The sequence below is a fragment of the Rhinolophus sinicus genome, chromosome 1 (assembly GCF_057876585.1).
Source record: "Rhinolophus sinicus isolate RSI-liver-muscle chromosome 1, RSI-T2T, whole genome shotgun sequence".
Taxonomy (NCBI): Eukaryota; Metazoa; Chordata; class Mammalia; order Chiroptera; family Rhinolophidae; genus Rhinolophus; species Rhinolophus sinicus.
In genome coordinates, this window is record NC_142501.1 from 43,053,094 (window position 1) to 43,071,889 (window position 18,796).

Sequence of the window (18,796 nt, forward strand, 5' to 3'; positions counted from 1 at the left end):
TATTCCTCTTTACCAAATCAAAGATGAGGATTTGTCTAGTGAGGTTTTAGGAATTACAGATATAGTCAGCATTAGTGTTAAGGTAAACTAATTTTTTTCGAAGTTCTATCTGGGCAAAACGACTTTGTAATAAAAGATCTTTATTTCCTACAGATTCCTGACATTCAAAAGAACTGACTTTTAACACACTGCTACTACATCAAATCAACCATGAATTGGAATGCAAAACCAGAGAGTGTCGCCTTACCCCCAATATATCCTAAAAACCCGTCATCTTTTTTGGAGCCGACTTTAATAAACACACCATCTCAAAGTTCTTTAAACTATCCTGGAACTAACCAAGAAGCATGCATGTTTCTCAGTAATTCAAATCCAGTCTCACAGCCACTCCTCAACTTCAGAAATTATAAAACTCCTCAACAAATCTCTGTATCTGATATGCATAGTGGGACATTTGTGGCCTCACAAACTTCAGTAGACAGAGTAACATATTCAAATGTTAAAGGACGCAAACAACTGAATCACAATTTGCAAATGTCTCCAGGAGTTGCACAAAACGTATGGTTGAAGTCACCAGTGAGGAATTCTATGCCTTCTCATACAGGGGCAACTATACCTCAACAAACTGGTTTTGGAACTAATACACCCAAGGTACACGTACCACAGAATCAATTTGTAACACCAGATACCTATTCTGTGCAAGTACATATGATCCCTTCTAATCCTGCAAGAGTTCCTGTAACTTATCAAGGAAACCGGGGACTAAATTCATCTTTATCAGAGCGACAGGGTGACTGGGCACAACAGTATGCATCCAACGGAATGACTCATCAAGATTACAGACTACCAAAGCAATACATTTATTCACAAAACCTTTTGCAAGATCCTACTCTTCAGAAACAAAATCCTGTGCCACCGATATCATTACAAGTTAAAAATAGTCATCCTCCAAATTCTGCACTGACTTTACAGCCAAAGCAGACTGCAACTGTACAGTCCTTTCAATATGCAGTTACTCAAACTGACAAAAGACTTCCTCCTCCTTATGACTGTAGATATGCAAGCCAGCCTTTGCAAAATACTCAGCATGAAGTTCCTCAGAATCAAGAAACACACGTACCTGAAATGAGGAAGGACTTTTGCAGAGGCTTTCAACAGCAGTGGCAAAACCTTAATGAAAATGTCAGCACAGTTGGAAATTTCAGTAACTTGAAAGTAAATACTAATGTCAGTCAGCCTTTTAATGAACCCATTAGATCTTCTATGGATGGTGTTCAGATACTTGCTCAAACTAACCAAGAGGAAAGAGTGGATTCTTGCAATCTAACTTCAAATCAAGCACTGGACACAAGTGCCACAAAAGAAAAGTTAGCGAGGGATATTAAAACATTAGTAGAAATGAAGAAGAAATTTTCTGAACTGGCAAGGAAAGTTAAAATTAATAAAGATCTTTTGACAGCAGCAGGTTGTATTAAAACAACTAAAACCTCTTATAGTGAATCAGCTCAAAATTCTGGACTGTCTCTGAAACAAACTGCCAAAATCCAGTCTGGACCACAAGTAACCGTAGTTACTTCGAAGCCTGCAGAGGATAAACCACCAACAGTAATGGAAACTGCAGAAGAAACAAATACAACACACAGTACATTAAATTCCAACATTCAGGATACCAATTGCAGAAATTTTAACCAGGTCAATTCCATTTTATTAAATCCTGTGTGTTCGGAAAAGTTGCCAATGCCAGACAAATTACATGATTTGAAAGTTACAACTTCTTTGCAGACAGCAACTGATGGGAGAACCCATGCAATATTAAATAACACCCAGTTTTCATCAGGAAATTTTGTCAACATTGAAGAAAATGTGCCATCAAAGTCTGAAACAATTTCAGTTCCTCACTCTAAAGCCTTTGAGGAATGTGCTTCAAAATATCTAAATAAAAACAGGCTACTTCTTAGTCTCCTTGCACATGGAGATAAAATTGAGGAGAAATTATTAAAAGGTGTTCACGAAACTATTCAGGATTCTAAGCTACTTTGTTTTGAAATGAATCCCAACTCCCAAATCACTGGTAACCAACTGTACTTGGAAACTCCAAGTACTTGTAATATAAATGCCAAGATTTCGGACAGTTCTTTTTGTCTTGAGCGTGAGTCCTTAACACATGGAATATCTCCAAAAAGTGGCAGTCACTGTTCCTTGGAATTGCTAGCAACATGTCTTTCTCTGTGGAAGAAGCAACCTTTAGAACCTACAGAAAACAAACAGTGTAATGAGTCAAGAACCAACAGAACAGCAGTTGATGTTTCAAAGCCTGTGGATATCTCTGATAAGAGTCCATTTTCATTTGTAGGAAATTCTCAGAATAAGATAGTAAACAGCTCACAAACAACTTTGTCAATGGCAGTGCAGAATTATGAGTCACCAGGTGCCACTGTTACAAAGGGAGCAGAACTTCAGGTTGCTGTGGTATCACCCTTAATTCTTTCAGATGTGAAAACGTTGCCAGTCAAAGGGATAACATCTGAAGCTTTGTCTGAAACAATGTATCCAGTTATTAAAGAAGGCAGTGTTTGTAGCTTACAGAATCAATTGGCAGAAAATACAAGAATTACTACTTTGAAAGTTAATGAAGCAGTAGCAAGTATGACAAGTACCAAGATTTTTCCACTTATACAGAAGGACGAGCAAAATGAGTCCACTAATGGTAATTCAGAAGACGTACCTAATACCAATCAAGGAGAGCACATCAAATCAGAACCAGATATTCACTATCCTGTGAGTGATCAGCAAATGAGTAGTGATATGTTACAGATTGACAGTATTTGTTCTCTTGTGGAAGGTGATCTATCTTATAATTCCCAAATAGCAAAGATATTCAACTCACCCCCTGTGAAAAAGGTTGAGCCACAGAAATCTCTACTCAATCACCAAGTGATTAGTAGTAAACAACAAGAACAATTAGACAGTGTCACTGTAAAGAAAGACTTTGGTTTTCAAAAAGATAATTTTGTTCAGTGCACAGACATTTCACTTAAAATACCTGATCAGTCAAAGTCACTGCAACCTCCAGAATCAAACAGTGAAATTCTGGAGGAAAACGATTTGGAGCATATCACTAAGAAAGAAAACACTGTGAGAGGCATGTGTTCATCAGCTGCTATTCACCAAGATAGTAACTCTCAGGACATTGATGTGTACTGCAGTTACACTGCCGAGGATCCTGCAAGAAATGAGATTCTCGGTAAGACATCCATCTTATACTTACACGATCAGCTGTCGGAACTTTTAAAAGAGTTTCCCTATGGTATTGAACCTGTGAACACACATGAAGGTTCTGTAGCACAACAATTAACAGATCAAATCTCAAAAGATCAGACTTGTGATAAAACCAACTGTGATTCCAAAGACTCACCAGACCAAATACAAATTACAATATTAAACTCGGAGCAAATGAAAGAATTATTTCCTGAACAGGACAATAAATCCTGTGAGGTAGACCAATTGACAGAACCTCAGAAAGCAAAGCCTATCACAAAAGAAGGAAGCCAGTGTGACCTACAAGTGCGTACAGATGGAGAAGGTTGTAATTCTGTAGTGGATTTGGAGAAAGATGATGTCGGTTGCTGTGCCTTGGGGTGGCTTTCTATGGTTTATGAAGGAGTACCCCAATGCCAGTGTAATTCCATCAAGAACTCTGCTTCAAACGAAGAAAAAGGGAAAGATCAGTGTTCTCCTTTGGAGACCAACAGTTGTAAGCAAGGAGAGTGTACCTCTGATAGAGATGTTCTGACTGGATTTAGTCCTCCAAATAACAATCCGAAGATTGCTCTGACTTTTCCAGATGGGAGAAACGATTTTCCTGAAATAGAACAAAGCAAGACTGCAAAAGATACATACAAAAGAAAACATAACAGCCCACTAAGGATGCAACAAGAATTATCTGGTCAACCTTTATCTAAAGGTGATAAAAACCTAGATTCCTCGCAGAGTCGCAAAAGAAAAAGAAAACTGAAATTTCATGAGGTAATTTTCCACTCTAGCAATAAAACAAAGTTTTCTCCAGAGAGTCTGCAGAGGAAGCCCATAGCACAAAACTCATATCCACTAAAAGCGAAGACGGGTTTTTTGACAAACAAAAGTAAAGATCTGCATATGAAGAAGGGTTCCTTGGTACAATCAATGCCAGAAAAGAGAAAATTGAAAGTAGGTGAAGCTGAACAAAAAGTTTCAGAAAAAAGGAAGTCAGACAAAGCGAGTATAGTTCATTCAGAGATAAAGAGGATGAAATATGATAAACAAGAGCAGAATAAAAATGGAGGTGGTACATTTAAAATATGTAATTTTTTGTCAACACCAAGTGAAAGAGCCAGAGTTAAAGAAAAGATAGTATCAAACAAGTCCTCAGGCTCTAAGGGTAGTTCATCTAAAATTAATAGAGTTCTATCACAGAAGGAGTATTTACAAAGGAAGAAGCATAAAGAAGCAATGAGTGGCAAAGCGTCAAAGAAAAACATACCACGTGATTCTCAATACATGAGGTCCAGTAAACTTTCTCTGCAAGTAGGGAGTTGTGGGAAATCAAACGAGAGACACAGTAGCAGTGTACAGACTTCTAAAGAAGCAAATATTTGTATAAGCCATGGTATAAAACTTAAAATCCACCATTCTGAGGAGTCTAAAACACACATTTCGAGGAATGTTAAAGGAACAATTGGTGGAAAACAACCTGGTAAAATATCGCTTGATAACATCAATTTAGCGGAAAATGTAAACAATATAAATAATGAAACTGAATTCACCCAGATATCTCCCCAAGCAAAGGCGCAAAGAAAACAATATCTGAACAGAGTTGCATTTAAATGCACTGAAGAGGCGAGCATTCGTCTTACATGTTTTGAGAACTTACCCATGAAGTTCAATAAAGAGAAGAGACTGGAAGTTGAAACTAAGAGCGTTTTACCTATGAAAGATTCCACAGAGAAACGAAGCATGCTTCAGTTTAAATTATGTCCAGATGGACTGATTAATAAAAGTACAAACTCCGCTCAAGACCAGAAGGATCTGCAGCCTTGTCCTCGAAAGGAGCAAGCCCCCTTGCAAGGTCCAGTATGGGTTTTTTTTTTTTATGGTGTCTGCAACATTGTAAAGCATTGTAGGTTAAGTGGGTTAGCAGCACCTCATGCCATCTGGGTAGCTAGGAAAGACTTGAATGCATTTTGCCATTGTTTTTCTCAGAAAATCAGTGGTTCATTGGGCAGTATTTAAGATTATGCCCCGTATTGTAAATTGTACTAAATTTGTACAACTGACGAGGCATAAAATTGTAAGGTCTGCCAAACAAAGATTCCCTTCTGTACCAAGATGCCTATAATGTGAAAAATATTTATTGTGTCATGTATACATTATTTCAAGAGTATTACTTTTTGTTGATTCCCCTTTTCAAAGCCCTTTGCCATTTCAAAGCCCTGTGAATTTGAAATTTTGGTCTAAATGTTAGGAGATATGTAATGATTATTAGTCATATATTTTTATACTATGTTAAATGGTTTACTTTATTAACCATCTTTGAAGCAGTTGGTGACTCATCACTAAAGTGGTAGTCGTGTCCTGTCTACGCATGAAAGGGAGGACCATGAAAGTAGTATTGTTAGGTCACTAAACCCAGAATGGCAAGCTTGACTATTGATTAGCTGAAGGATAAGAGTTCTCAATGTAGTATAGGAGGGAACGACAAAATAGATGACTAGTTATTTGTGGTAGTAAGGAAACATTTAGGTGTTGTGGATATTATATATAAATCATTGTGCTGAGAAACCCATATTGGAAAACTAAAGGATTTGAATGGAAATCTTAGTTTCTCCTGTACTTTTCGGAGAGTCTTTGTTTGGGTGCATAAAGTTACACCATAAATAAGGTACATTTTCTTGGAAGGCGATAGGGATCTGTGGTTAAGTGGAATATAAAATTCATTTTGTAAACTATTGGTGATGTCACTTGGTGCTTATAACTAGATGCTTAGGCATGGATGTAATGGGAGCACTGAAAGTGGGTCGGGGCAATGTGAATGTCATAGTCTATCATGTGCCCTTAAATACCTTGAGATGTTCACTCCAAGTGGGTGAGACATAACTACATAGTGAAGATGAACTTTTAAAGCAACTCATTTTTCTAATGGGAGGTATTTAGGCACCTCAAATGAGAGAAGGCGTTTTTCCAGACCATTTTTAGAATTATGCTATGTAAATATTCCTTCTAAAATTATTTTAGGGTTATCTGATTTTCCTTCATTACAGTACTAAAAGTGAGTATCAATGTCTAGAGATCTCAAAATGAATATTTAAATGGTTTCAGGAATAAAAAGTACAAAAGAAGACTGGTTAAAAGGTACATCTGAGGAGAAAAGGATTCCAGAAGCCAACCAAGAAATAGGTAAAATTATCATCTATTTAATTTTTTATTTTACTTCTGTTACTCTGTCATGTATAAACTGGATTATACTTAGGAAACTATTGTGAAGTTTTAATTTTTATTCATATTCATTTCTATTTATTTTATTTTTTCCTCCCCCTTTCTTCCACTTCCCCCCACCACTCCAGTTCAGGCCATTGTTTCTCAGTCTAGTTGTAGGACTAAGCTCCCTGGCCCATGCTGGTATTATGAGCTTTGCGCTCTCCCCCCCCCCCCCCCCCCATGAGGCAGTTGGACGCCAGTCATTGGTCGGCCGCTCACAGCAGCTCCCGGCTGCTCACGATGGCTACCAGCCACTCACCCCTGCTGCCCGCCACTCACAGCGACACACAGTAGCCCACGGCAGCACACAGCAGCTTACACCAATCTCTGGCTGCTCATGGCAGCCCAGCTCCAGGGAGAGCTGCTGTTCACAATCTTAGCTGTAGAGAGCGCAGCTCACTGGCCCTTGTGGGAATTGAACCAGCAGCCTTCGGCGTTAGGACCATGGAGCTTCAACTGCCTGAGCCACTGAGCCGGCCCCCATATTCATTTTTAAATGATTCAGTGTTTGTGTATGAGTGGTAGAAAGACATTCTCTCCTATTTTCTCTCATGCTACGGCGAGGGAAGCAGTGATATCTTTCCTTTTAACAAGAAAATAATTCTCACCACAGAGTTAGATAAGGGGAGGCATACTTTTTCTCTGTAGGGCTAGACAGTAGATACTAGGTTTTGCAGATCATAGGGTCTCTCCTAAATACTCAGCTCTGATATTGGAGTGAGAAAATGGCCATATAATAATAAATGAATGACTGTGGGCTCTGTTGCAATTAAACTTTATTTACTAAAACTGGCTATAAGCTGGCTTTGGCCTGCGTGCAATAACCTATTTGCCAAGCCCTGGATTAGATGATTTGCAAAGTAATTAATTTAATCCTCAAAACCGAGTAGGCAAGGATGTTCCCATTTTATCAATGACACAGGTTAGATCATTTGACTAAAGTTACATAACTAGCAACTGAATATCAGGGATTTGAACCGGTTTTTTGTTTGTTTGTTTTTTAATATTAAGTGTGGAAAAGAGTTATTTTGATGAGAGACTGATATTCCTAGGGTTTTGTTTGTTTGTTTTTGCTAAGGAGTGATTTGGCTTGAAGACCAACCAGAAAAACCAGAGCTTTTAGTGTCCAATTTAATTTAGTGGAACGAATGTAGTTTGTTTTTAGGATTTTGCATTGAGAACTAGAAGCTAGGGTTCAAGAGTTTTTTCTTAGTTTTGGTTATGAATATGTAAAGACAAGGGTTGAGAGTCGCTTGAAAATGGAAAGAAACAATTTCACCATGAGTAACAATAAAGAGAAACATATTTTTTAAAAGCGCAATATGACAGGTTGAGAGACGAGCTGAAAGCACAAATGCAAGTGGAAATGGAGTCATACACATTGAAAATGCATATAGGAAAAAACTTAAGTTGACTCAAAGGAGGAGAAATGCACTGTTAATCAGAACAGAAAAACAACCAGAAAATGGGATCTGAGAGTATAAAAAACACTTAAAGTTGGAATACAGTCAGAAATGAGAAAGATGGAAATGGGCATGTAGATTGGAGCAAGAAAGATATGAATGTAGCCCCATAGAGGTGGTAGAGAGACATAAATATTACCCCACGGAGAAGGTGAGAGGCATAATTGGAATCTGATATGAAAACATTCAGAGGACAGATGCATGCGCAGGTTGACCACAGTGGCTCAGAGATGAGCATGAGCTAAATGACAGAGGCATAAAACCAATCACAAACAGGATGAGCGATAAACAGTGAAGGTGGGACATTGATACTTAGAAGCATGAAAAAAAGACCACACACCAGGGTATAAGCACAGAGATCAGCAGCATGAGCAAACCAAGGTACAAGTCTCAGCTCTGTCAAAGTCTCATGCGACTCAGAGCAAGCGTGAAAGATAAAACATACACCAAGATGAAGAAACTGGAGAGTGTGAAACTGTGTGAAGCGGGATGAAAACAAATGTCATGAACTTCCAAACAGCTATACAGAAACATTTTAATTAAGTATGCATCTAAATTTGGTAGCAAAGTTTGGAGTGTGGATGGAGTAAGTTATAAAACTATCAGTCAGGATAAGGTATAATAGAAGAGGAAGTAACGGAATCCAATGGAAAGCAACATAGAGACCTATCTCAGGTATTAGCATTACTGATGTTATGAAAGAAAGATAATGAACGTGTAGAAGAATTTGAAAGTCTAGAAATGCACAGAAGTATGAAAATACGGGCCCATTAAAAGAAGGAATAGTGAGGCTAATGCGCACAGAACCAGTCTAATGAAACAAGTACGGGCATGTCTTAGAATAACGCATAGCAAGGCCAGAGTTTTAAAACTATCCATTCACTGTTTGCAACTGGCTGATGTTTGTGCTCTTCACATTGCTAGTTTTAAATTGTTAGGAAGGTCACATTTATTATAGTGTGCAAATGATAAATGACGTTTTTATTGAGCAAGGAAAAAGGTAGAGCAGAACAGGCGTGGGCAGTAAAGACAGGAATAAAAGTAGAAAACAGTTCCCAAAGAAGAGGTATGAGTCCTGTGTGTGTAGTTTATAATTTTGATCAGAAAAGAGAGATAGTTTGTTAAACTTAACTCTGCCCTGATTTTTTTATCCCAGGGTTAGGGTTAGGGTTATGTGTGTTTTCCCTTTCTCTCTCTCTCTCTCTTTTTTTTTTTGCAAAACTGAATGATTTTTGCCATTCACTTGGTGCTAGTGAATGATATATTGACTTATATTACTATTACTAAGAATTTTGAAAAGTTCAAGTAGAGAAAGTTTTTGAAAATCATTGAAATACATTTTTTAAAAGGTAGATGAAATTAAGTTGGTTTTGTGGCAGGCAGAATTAGAAGGTCAGAATGGTTTCTAGTGTTGTCCAGACCATTTTGAGGCCATGTCTATAATATACAATGTATATATACTTCCATTTGTAAACAGCGTCAGTAAGAATAAATCCATTTTCAGGTGGCTCCTTAGCTCAGTTGGTTAGAGTTCGGTGCTCATAACACCAAGGTTGCCGGTTCGATCCCCACATGGGCCACTGTGAGCTGTGCCCTCCTAAGTCCTCTGCTTAGGGCTTCATAAAATTGTACAGCCCTCAGATCTTACCAGAGGCTCAGCTGGGGTAGCGTCTGCTTCCAATCCCCCTCTCTATTTTAATTGATTATATATTGGTTATTAACATTAACAGTAATAATAAAGTAAATAAATGAAATTTGTTTCCTTAGATGATAATGTTTCGACTAATTCAAGAATCACCAAGAGAAGCTTCAGTGCAGATGGATGTGAGACACTACAAAACCCAGTAAAAGATTCAAAAGCAATGTTTCAAACCTATAAAAAGATGTACATGGAGAAGAGAAGCAGAAGCCTTGGTAGCAGTCCTTTAAAATAATTTTGAGACTTTAGTTCTTCTGATGGTTCTGTAATTGCCACGAGAAAACTTCTGTCATTTTCTATTCAGAATATTTTGTTGGAAATACTCAGAATTGCTATGATAAAATGTCTTAGAGAGTTTGGTTACCACTTAGGTTATGTATGTCAGTGACATGAAATTAGTTAAAATGGCCTGAGAACCTTATTTGTGGGTAACAGATGTAGATGGTATTTGTCAAAGAAACCATAAGGTATTGAGTTTCAAAATTATTGAGCCAAGTTTATCATGTTTTAAAACAAATTCTTAAATGTTATTTTGAAATGTTATCCATTCTGAGGGAGGATATTCCTCAGTTAAGGACTTTTTTATTTTAGCTGGGACTGCAAATGTATTTTTGTTTTTGAAACTTACTAGCAAACTTAGTTTTCTTTCAAAAGTGCTTACTGTGAATGTCAAAATATATTCCTAAGTATTTTATACCTAATTGTAAACTTTTTGTCAAAAGTCTTGTTTTATACTTGTTAAACTGAACAGAATTTTGGATAATGTTTAAACATTACTTTTCATACTTGAAATAAACATTTATTTTTTAAAAAAATATATTTGAAATCATAATGGATTGATTTGTGTTTGATTTCCTACCCTCATGACAGGATACATTTTAGAAAGGTGTTTTTATTTTACTTTTTAAATTTGTCAAGGTAACATTGGTTAATAACATAAATTACAGGTGTACAATATATTTTGACATCTGTACTCTTGCATACTCACCTCCCAAGATGTAGCTGCCATTACCATATATTTGACCCCCTTGACTCACTTTGCCTTCCCTTCTGGTGGCCACATTTCTTTTTGTATCTTTGAGTTTGTTTTTGTTTGTTTTGTTCATTTGTTACTTTTTGTTTCATATTTCATGTGAGTGAAATATAGTGTTTGTCTTTTTCCATCTGATTTATTTCAGTTAACAATACTCAAAATCCAGCAATGTCACAAATGTCACTATTTAATCTTTTTTATGGCTGAGTAGTATTACATTGTGTATATGTAGTTTGTGTGTGTGTCTGTCTCACATCTTTATCCAGTAATCCGTCCATGGACACTTAGGTTGTTTCCATGTCTTGGCTATTGTAAATAATGCAGTGAATATAGGGGTACATACTTCTTTATGAATTAGTGTTTTCATATTTTTTTGGTAAACATCCAGAAGAGGAATTGCTGAAGCATATGGCAGTTCTATTTTTAGATTTTTGTTTTTCATTCCATTCTGTTTTTCATATTTACAATCTCACCAATAATGTGCAAGAGTTTCCTTTTCTCCATATCCTCTCCAATACTTGTTATTTCTTATCTTTTTGATAATAGCCATTCTAACGTATGAGGTGATATCTCATTGTGGTTTTCATTTGCGTTTCCCGTATACCTAGTGGTGTTGAAGGTCTTTTCATGTTTGTTGGCCATCTATATGTCTTACTTGGAAAAATGCCTATTCAGGTGTTTTGCCCATTTTTAAATTGGATTGTTTTGTTTTGGTTGTTTTTGAGTTCTTTACATATTTTGGATATTAGCCCCTTACCAGAAATATCCTTTGCAAGTATCTTCTCCCATTCAGTAGGTTGCATTTTTGTTTTCTTGATGGTTTCTCTTGCTGTGTAGAAGCTTTTATGTAGTCCCATTCATTTATTTTTGCTTTCGTTTTCCTTGCCTTTGGAGTCACAAAAACACCTCCGCGACCAGTGTCCATAAGCTGAGTGTCTGTTTTCTTGTATGCATTTTATTGTTTCAGATCTTCAATCCACTTTGAGTTAGTTTTTACTCTTATGTACAGTGTAAGGTAGTCTAATTTCATTGTTTTACATACGGCTGTTCAGATTCCCAACCATTTATTGAAGAGACTTTCTGCATGCTATATTCTTGGCTCCTTTGTCGAGAATAGGTTGCCCGTATATGTATGAGTTTATTTCTGGGTTCTTAAGTCTGTTCCATTGGATTGCGTGTCTGTTTTTCTGCCAATACCGTACTGTTTTGATTAGCTTTGTAGTATAGTATTATTTGAAGTCAGAGTGTGATACTTCCAGATTTGTTCTTTTTCTTCTAATGAGTGCAATGGCTATTCAGGGAATTTTGTGATTCCGTACAAAGTTGGGAAGTTTCTGTTCTATTTCTGTGAAGAATGCCATTGGAATATTGACAGAGATTGCTCTGAATCTGTAGATTGCTGCAGGTAATATATTTGGACACTTTAACAACATTAATTCCTCCAATACATGAACATGGAATATCTTTCCATTTCTTTGTTTTTTCAACTTCTTTCAAGAATGTCTTGTAGTTTTTAGTGTATAGGTCCTTCACCTCCTTTGCTAAGTTTTTTTGTAGGTATTTTATTCCTTTTGGTGTGCTCATAAATGGGATTGTTTTCATTTCTCATTCTAATATTTTATTGTTAGCATACAGAAATGCAACAGATTTTTGTATATTGATTTTGTCTGTATTTGTTCATTGTTTTCTAATAGTTTCTTTGTGGAGTCTTTAGGGTTTTCTATATATGAATTCATGTCATCTGCAAATAGTGGCAGTTTACGTCTTTCTTTCCAATTTGGATGCCTTTTATTTCTCCTTTTTGCCTAATTATTCCTGTTAAGACTTTCAGTATTGTGTCGAATAACAGTGAGAGGGTGTCCTTTTCTTGTTCCTGATGTTGGAGGAAAAGCTTTCAGTTGTTCACCGTTGAGTATGATGTTAGCTTGTTACAGATACCAGGACCGGAAAGAACCCAAGCAGCACTCAGAGAGTTAGGAGGGTCAGCTTTATTACGCCGGGCGTCTCAGCGGAATCCTTCGCAAAGACTGAGCCCCAGCAAGGTTTTGAGCAGGTTTTTATGGGTTGGGGACTTCCTTGAGTTGGGGAAGGGGTAGGTGTCATCTGGTGATTGGCTCTGGGTGTAGCTTGGAGGGGGCTATGCGGAAGTGGGCTGGGGCTTAGGCTGGGGACTTCTCTCTCCGCATTGGCCACCATTTCAGTTCAGTTCCACGTGGCGGAACCATTTTAGGTCAGTTGCTCCATCAAACTGAGGGTTTTTCACATATGGCCTTTACGTTGCGGTACCTTCCTTCTATATCCGGTTTATTCAGACTTTTTATCATAAACAGATGTTGTGTCTTGTTAAATGCTTTTTCTACATTTATTGACATGATCATACATTTTTATCTTTTGTTAATGTTTATCACATTAATTGATTTGCAGCTGTTGAACCATCCTTGCATTCCTAGAATGAATCCCGCTTGATTGTGCTATAGCCTTTTAATGTATTTGTTGTATTTAATGTGTTAGTATTTTGTTGAATATTTTTTTCAAGATTGTTGAGGATTTTTATATCTGTTTATTAGAGAAATTGGCCTGTAGTTTTCTTTTTCTGTGATATCCTTGCCTGTTTGGTATCAGGGTAATGTTGGCTTGTAAAATGAGTTAGGAGCATTCCCTTCTCCAATTTCTTTGGAAGAGTGTGAGAAAGAAGTATTGAATTTTCTTTGAATATTTGGTAGAATTCACCAGTGAAGACATTTGTCGAAAATAGGTTGTCCGTACATGTATGAGTTTATTTCTGGGTTCTTAATTCTGTTCCATTTGGTTATGGAATTTTGTTTTTTGGGAGATTTTTGATTACAGTTTCAATTTCCTTACTAGTGATTGTATGAGTTAAGTTTTCCAATTCTTCATGATTCAGACTAGGAAGGCTGTGCTTCTAAGAATTTGTCCATATCTTCTAAGTTGTCCTATTTGGTGGCATATAGCCTTTCATACTATTCTTGTATAATCTGTATAATCCTTTGTGTTTCTGTGATGTCAGTTGTAACTTCTCTTGCATTTCTTATTTTGAGTCTTCTTTTCCCTCAGTGAATCTAGCTAGAGGTTTGTCATTTATGTTTTTCTTTTTAAAGAACCAGCTCTTTGTTTAATTTTTTCTATTGTCTTTTTGTTTAATTATTTCCACTCTAATTTTTTATTTCCTTATTTTCTTGACTTTTGGCTTTATTTGTTGTTCTTTTTCTAGTTCTTTAAAATGTAGTCTTAGATTGCTTATTTGAGATTTTTCTTGTTACTTGAAGTAGGCCTGTATTGCTATAATCTTTCCTCTTAGTACCATTTTGCTGCATCTGGATGGCTCGGTTGGTTAGAGCGCGAGTTGTTAACAACAAGGTTGCCGGTTCAATTCCTGCATGATGGAATGGTGGCCTGCGCCACCCGCAACTAGATTGGAAACGACTAGACTTGGAGCTGAGCTACACCCTCCACAACTGGATTGAAGGACGACAACTTGGCTTGAAGCTGATGGATACTGGAAAAACACACTGCTCCCCAACATTCTCCAATAAAATTTTCTTTAAAGTTTTGGAATGACATTGTCATTTACTATATATTTTTTGATCTCTTATTTCTTCTTTGAGCCAGTAGTTCCGTAACATGTTTAATCTGTACATTCCAGCTTCTTGTAGTTGATTTCCACTTTTATACCATTGTGGTCAGAAAATATGCTTGGTATGATTTCAATCTTTTAAAATTTATTGGGACTTGTTTTTTCCTCCCTTTTTCCGCATTCCCCCTCCACCCCCCACACTCCGGTTCAAGCCGGTTTTTTCTCAGTCTAGTTGTGTAGGGCACAGCTCCCTGGCCTATGCTGGTATGAGCCTTGCGCTCCCCCTAGCAGTTCGTCACCAGTCATTGGTTGGTCACTAACAGCAGCTCACGGCAGCTCTCGCAGGCTGCCAGCTGCTAATGGCAGCACACAGTAGCCTATGGCTGCTCACACTGGCTGCTGGCCGCTCACACCACCAGCTGCTCATGGCGGCACATGGTATCCCACGGCAACACTCAGCAGTCCACGCCAACCTCCAGCTGCTCACGGCAGCCCAGCTCCAGGGAGAGCAATTATTTACAATTTTAGCTATAGAGGGTGCAGCTCACTTGCCCATGTGGGAATCAAACAGGCGGCCTTTGGCATTAGGAGCACGGTGCTCCAATCGCCTGAGCCACTGGGCTGGCCCTGAGACTTATTTTGTGTCACAACAAATGTTCTGTCCTTGGGAATGTTTGATGTGCACTTGAGAAGAAGTATTCTGTCGTTTGGGGATGGAAAGTTCCCTAAATACCAATTAAGTCTATCTGGTCTAATGTGTCATTTAAGGTTGTATTTCCTTGTTGACTTTCTGGATTATCTAGTTGTGTAAGTGCAGTATTAATGTTCCCTACAATTGTATAATTGTCATTCTCCCTTTACGTCTATTAATTGCTTTTTTTTTTTTTTTTTTTTTTTTTTTGTGCTTCCAGTTGGGTGCATACATAGTAATAAGTGATGGGTTGTCTCCCTTATCATTATAAAATGCCCATCTTTGTCACTTGTTACCTTTTTTGTCTTGAAATCTATTTTGTCTGATAATCTGTTAAGTCTGGCTACACCCACTTTTCCCTGGATGTCATTTTCCTGTAATGTCATTTTCTACCCCTTCACTTTAAGCCTAAGTTTGTCTTTGGTGCTAAGATAGGTCTCCGAGGCAATAGTTGAATCTTGGTTTTTAATCCATTCTGCTACTTTGCCATTTGATTGGTAAGTTCAGCCCATATACATGAGGGTGATTATTGATATATGAGGACTTACTGTTAGGTTGGTGCAAAAGTAATTGTGGTTTAAAAGTTTTAAAATAATTGCAAAAACCGCAATTTTGTACCAACCTAATTAACCACTTTATCTTTTGTTTTCTGGTTGTGTTTAATACCCTCGTCTGAATTAGAGTGTAGTTTCCTGCTTCTGTCTGTTATCTTAAAGTTTTGTATGCTTTTGTCTTTTTTTCTTTTAAAGATTTTTTTTTTTTTTTTATTGGGGAAGGGGAACAGGACTTCATTGGGGAACAGTGTGTACTTCCATGACTTTTTTCCAAGTCAAGTTGTTGTCCTTTCAGTCTTAGTTGTGGAGGGTGCTGTTCAGCTTCAAGTTGTCCTTTTCGTGTCTTTTTTTTTAAGGTCAAAGAGCTCCTCTAAATATTACTTGTAGTGCAGGTATTATGGAGGTAAGTTCCTTTAGCTTTTTTTGTCTGGTAAAGCCTTTATTTCTCCTTCATATTCTAAAGCATAACTTTGCTGGATATATTATTCTTGGCTGGTGGTTTTCCTCTTTTTGATATTTTGAATACATATAATTCTACTGGTTTTTAGGGTTTCTACTGAAAAATCTGATTATAATCTGATGTAGTTTCCTTTGTAGGTTACTGTTACTTTTCCCCTTGGCTTCCTTGGGATTTCTGTCTTTGTCATTAACTTTTGACAGTTTTAATATAATGGTTTTTAGAGAAAATCTTGTAGTTGAATGTCTAGCTCCTTCCACAGGTTTGGGAAGTTGTGATCAATAAGTTATTTGAATAGGTTCTCTGTTCCCATCTCCCTCTCTTCATTTGGTATTCCCATTATCTTTATATGGCTTTTTCTAATGAGGTCAGATAGTTTTTGTAGAGTATTTTCATCGTCTAAAAATTCTTAATTGTCTCTCCTTCCACCTGAAATATTTCTAGGTTTCTATCTTTGAGCTTGCTAATTCTCTATTCCATCTAGTCTGTTCTATTTCCACTGTTCTTTAATACACTCTTCATCTCATTTGAGTTTTTCAGTTCCAGAATTTCTGTTAGTTCTTTTTATGGTTTCAGTCTCTTTTGTAAAGTACTCTTTTTGTTTATTAATTTTATTCCTGAGCTCATTGAACTGTGCTTTTGAGTTTTTTTTGTGTGTGTGTCTTGTTGAGTTTCTTCATAACTGCAGTTGTCAATTCTCTATCTTTTAAATCAGTCTTTCATGACTTGAGTTTGGTCTCTGGTGCCTTTGTTTTCTTTCTTTGCTACCATGTTACCTTATTTCTTCATCGTACTTGATGGATTGTTTCTCTGCCTGCACATTTGAGGTAGTGAACTCTTGTTTAAATAGTGTTTTGCTCTTAATTCAGCAGGTTGATAAGTAGAGTTCTTTTATTTTCCAGTAGATGGTGCTATAGTGCAAGTTTTTGTTTTATCTGTACTAGTGCCTCTCAGATTGAAGTGGGGCTGCGTTGCTTCTGTTGTGGAAATTTCCATGTACCCACCAGGTTGGTAGGTGTCCCCTCTATATCTGGATTGCCTTGGTCTTGGGCACCACCACCGTGGTGGGGAGATGTAGTGGGTGTTGGGGAACCAGGTTTGCAGGCTCCCAGTGCTGCCTCATTGTTACTAATGGTCTCTGATCCTGCTGTGCCATGTCTCTGCTGTTTCTACTGGGTTCTGCCAAGATGGATGTGGAAAGGAATGCATGTTAATGAGTCTGTAGCACTAACTCCTTATTAGTAATGTCGGTTGGCACCACTGTGCTATTTAATGCGTCTCAGCTACTGCTACCAGGTTCTGCCACAATGGGATGTGGGGGGAGCACGTCAGCTTCATAGGCAGGGATGGTGGTTCTGTGCTTCTTACCCTCCGGGCTGTATATATTAATATGTGCATACACAGTCCAGCTCCTCCACTGCTATACAGTTAGATGGGGCTGTGGAAGGTGCTGAACTGCATCTGTAGCCACCATCCCTGTCATCCACCTCCCCCCCGACCCCTACTCATTCTAATATGCTCTCCTTCAGATGTACCAATGTATGGATCTCTGAGGCATGTTTGTGTGTTGAGCAGAGGAACCTCTTGAATTACAGATGTCTGATTTCTAATTTTAAGGAGAGATATAAAGGGGTCCTCTTTCTCTGCCATGATGCTGATGTCCGTGTTTTTAAAAGGAGAAATGTTAATTAAGCTGTCACAAGTAAATATTTTCAGGTTTCATTCAGGAGAGCAGCAAAATTTTTACTAAGTTCAGGAAATTGCAAGAAAGCACAGAAGGCGAAATATAACTTCTTTTGAGGTTTTACTTTGTGACTACTAGAAAAGTGTTACTTTTATAAAATCTTGAATACTCACTTAACTACATTTCTGGGAGTCGGAAGAGATTGGAAGTTGTTCAGTTGGTATATAATTTCAGTTTTGCTAGTGATAACATTCTTAACTACTGAACTGTACACTTCAAAATCCTTAAAATGGTAACTTAATGTGTATTTTATTACAATTAAAAAAATATATTTTGAAGACTTAAGACTGGGCTTCTCACAAAATATTATGCAGCATGCTTCCATAGGAAAGGCAGCTGTGCTCATCTTGAGTATTTGGTGGTTTAATATCAGTAAAATATTTGGTTAGAAAAGCAGTGATTAAAACTGCTGGCGCCATAGGACCAGTCAAGGCAATAGCTCCAAACTATTAGTAGTCATTGTATTAGCCATTGTGTTTTTTACTGTAGGGAGCTCTCAGAATTCAAACAAAACAAAACAAAACAAAAACAACTCTCACTTCAGAATATCTTTTTTTTTTTTTTTTGGAAGAATTTTATGGTTTTATTAAAACACAATTTGCACACGAGCAGACTATTCATTTTCTTCACTGCACAGCTGGCCATTGGGGTTGGTGAGTGATGGCCAGCTGGGCTGCTCTTTCCACAACAGCTTTGTGGTTCTTTGAGGAGACGTTGTGAGCAATCTCAGCACAGTAAGGTTTGTTGCACATCAGCAGCTCTTCAAGCTCCTTGACATTGTGGAACTTTTGAAACCCACTGGACAGCATGTGCTTTGTTTTCTTGTTACTCCCATGACTAGTGTTGGGCATCACGATCTGGCCCTTGAATCTTCTGCCCACCATATTGTCAATGCCTTGGAGATTTCTGCCACTTACACTTAAATTTGACATACTGGTCTGACTGGTGCCCTATAAACTTCTTGGTCCTCTTTTTGACGATCTCGGGCTTCATGAGTGGTCTGAGGGCAGCCATGATACCGTGTAGGAGATGAGTGCCACCTTCGTA

General features: G+C 37.6%; 1 protein-coding gene and 1 pseudogene across 2 annotated transcripts in view; one reads left to right on the forward strand and one right to left on the reverse strand.

Moving 5' to 3' along the window:
- The window catches only part of RESF1 (retroelement silencing factor 1), a 28,185-nt gene extending 17,693 nt beyond the window's left edge, over positions 1–10,492 (forward strand). For both annotated transcript variants that reach the window (XM_019736816.3, XM_019736808.3), the window contains 3 exons: positions 154–5,104; positions 6,355–6,432; positions 9,744–10,492. In XM_019736816.3, coding sequence (XP_019592375.2) covers positions 211–5,104; positions 6,355–6,432; positions 9,744–9,910 — 5,139 coding nt within the window. In that variant the 5' untranslated portion in view covers positions 154–210 and the 3' untranslated portion in view covers positions 9,911–10,492. The remainder of the gene's footprint in view (positions 1–153; positions 5,105–6,354; positions 6,433–9,743) is intronic.
- A 7,870-nt stretch (positions 10,493–18,362) lies between these two features.
- On the reverse strand, positions 18,363–18,795 carry LOC109449705 (large ribosomal subunit protein eL32 pseudogene; annotated as a pseudogene).
- Between the last annotated feature and the right edge of the window lies 1 nt (position 18,796).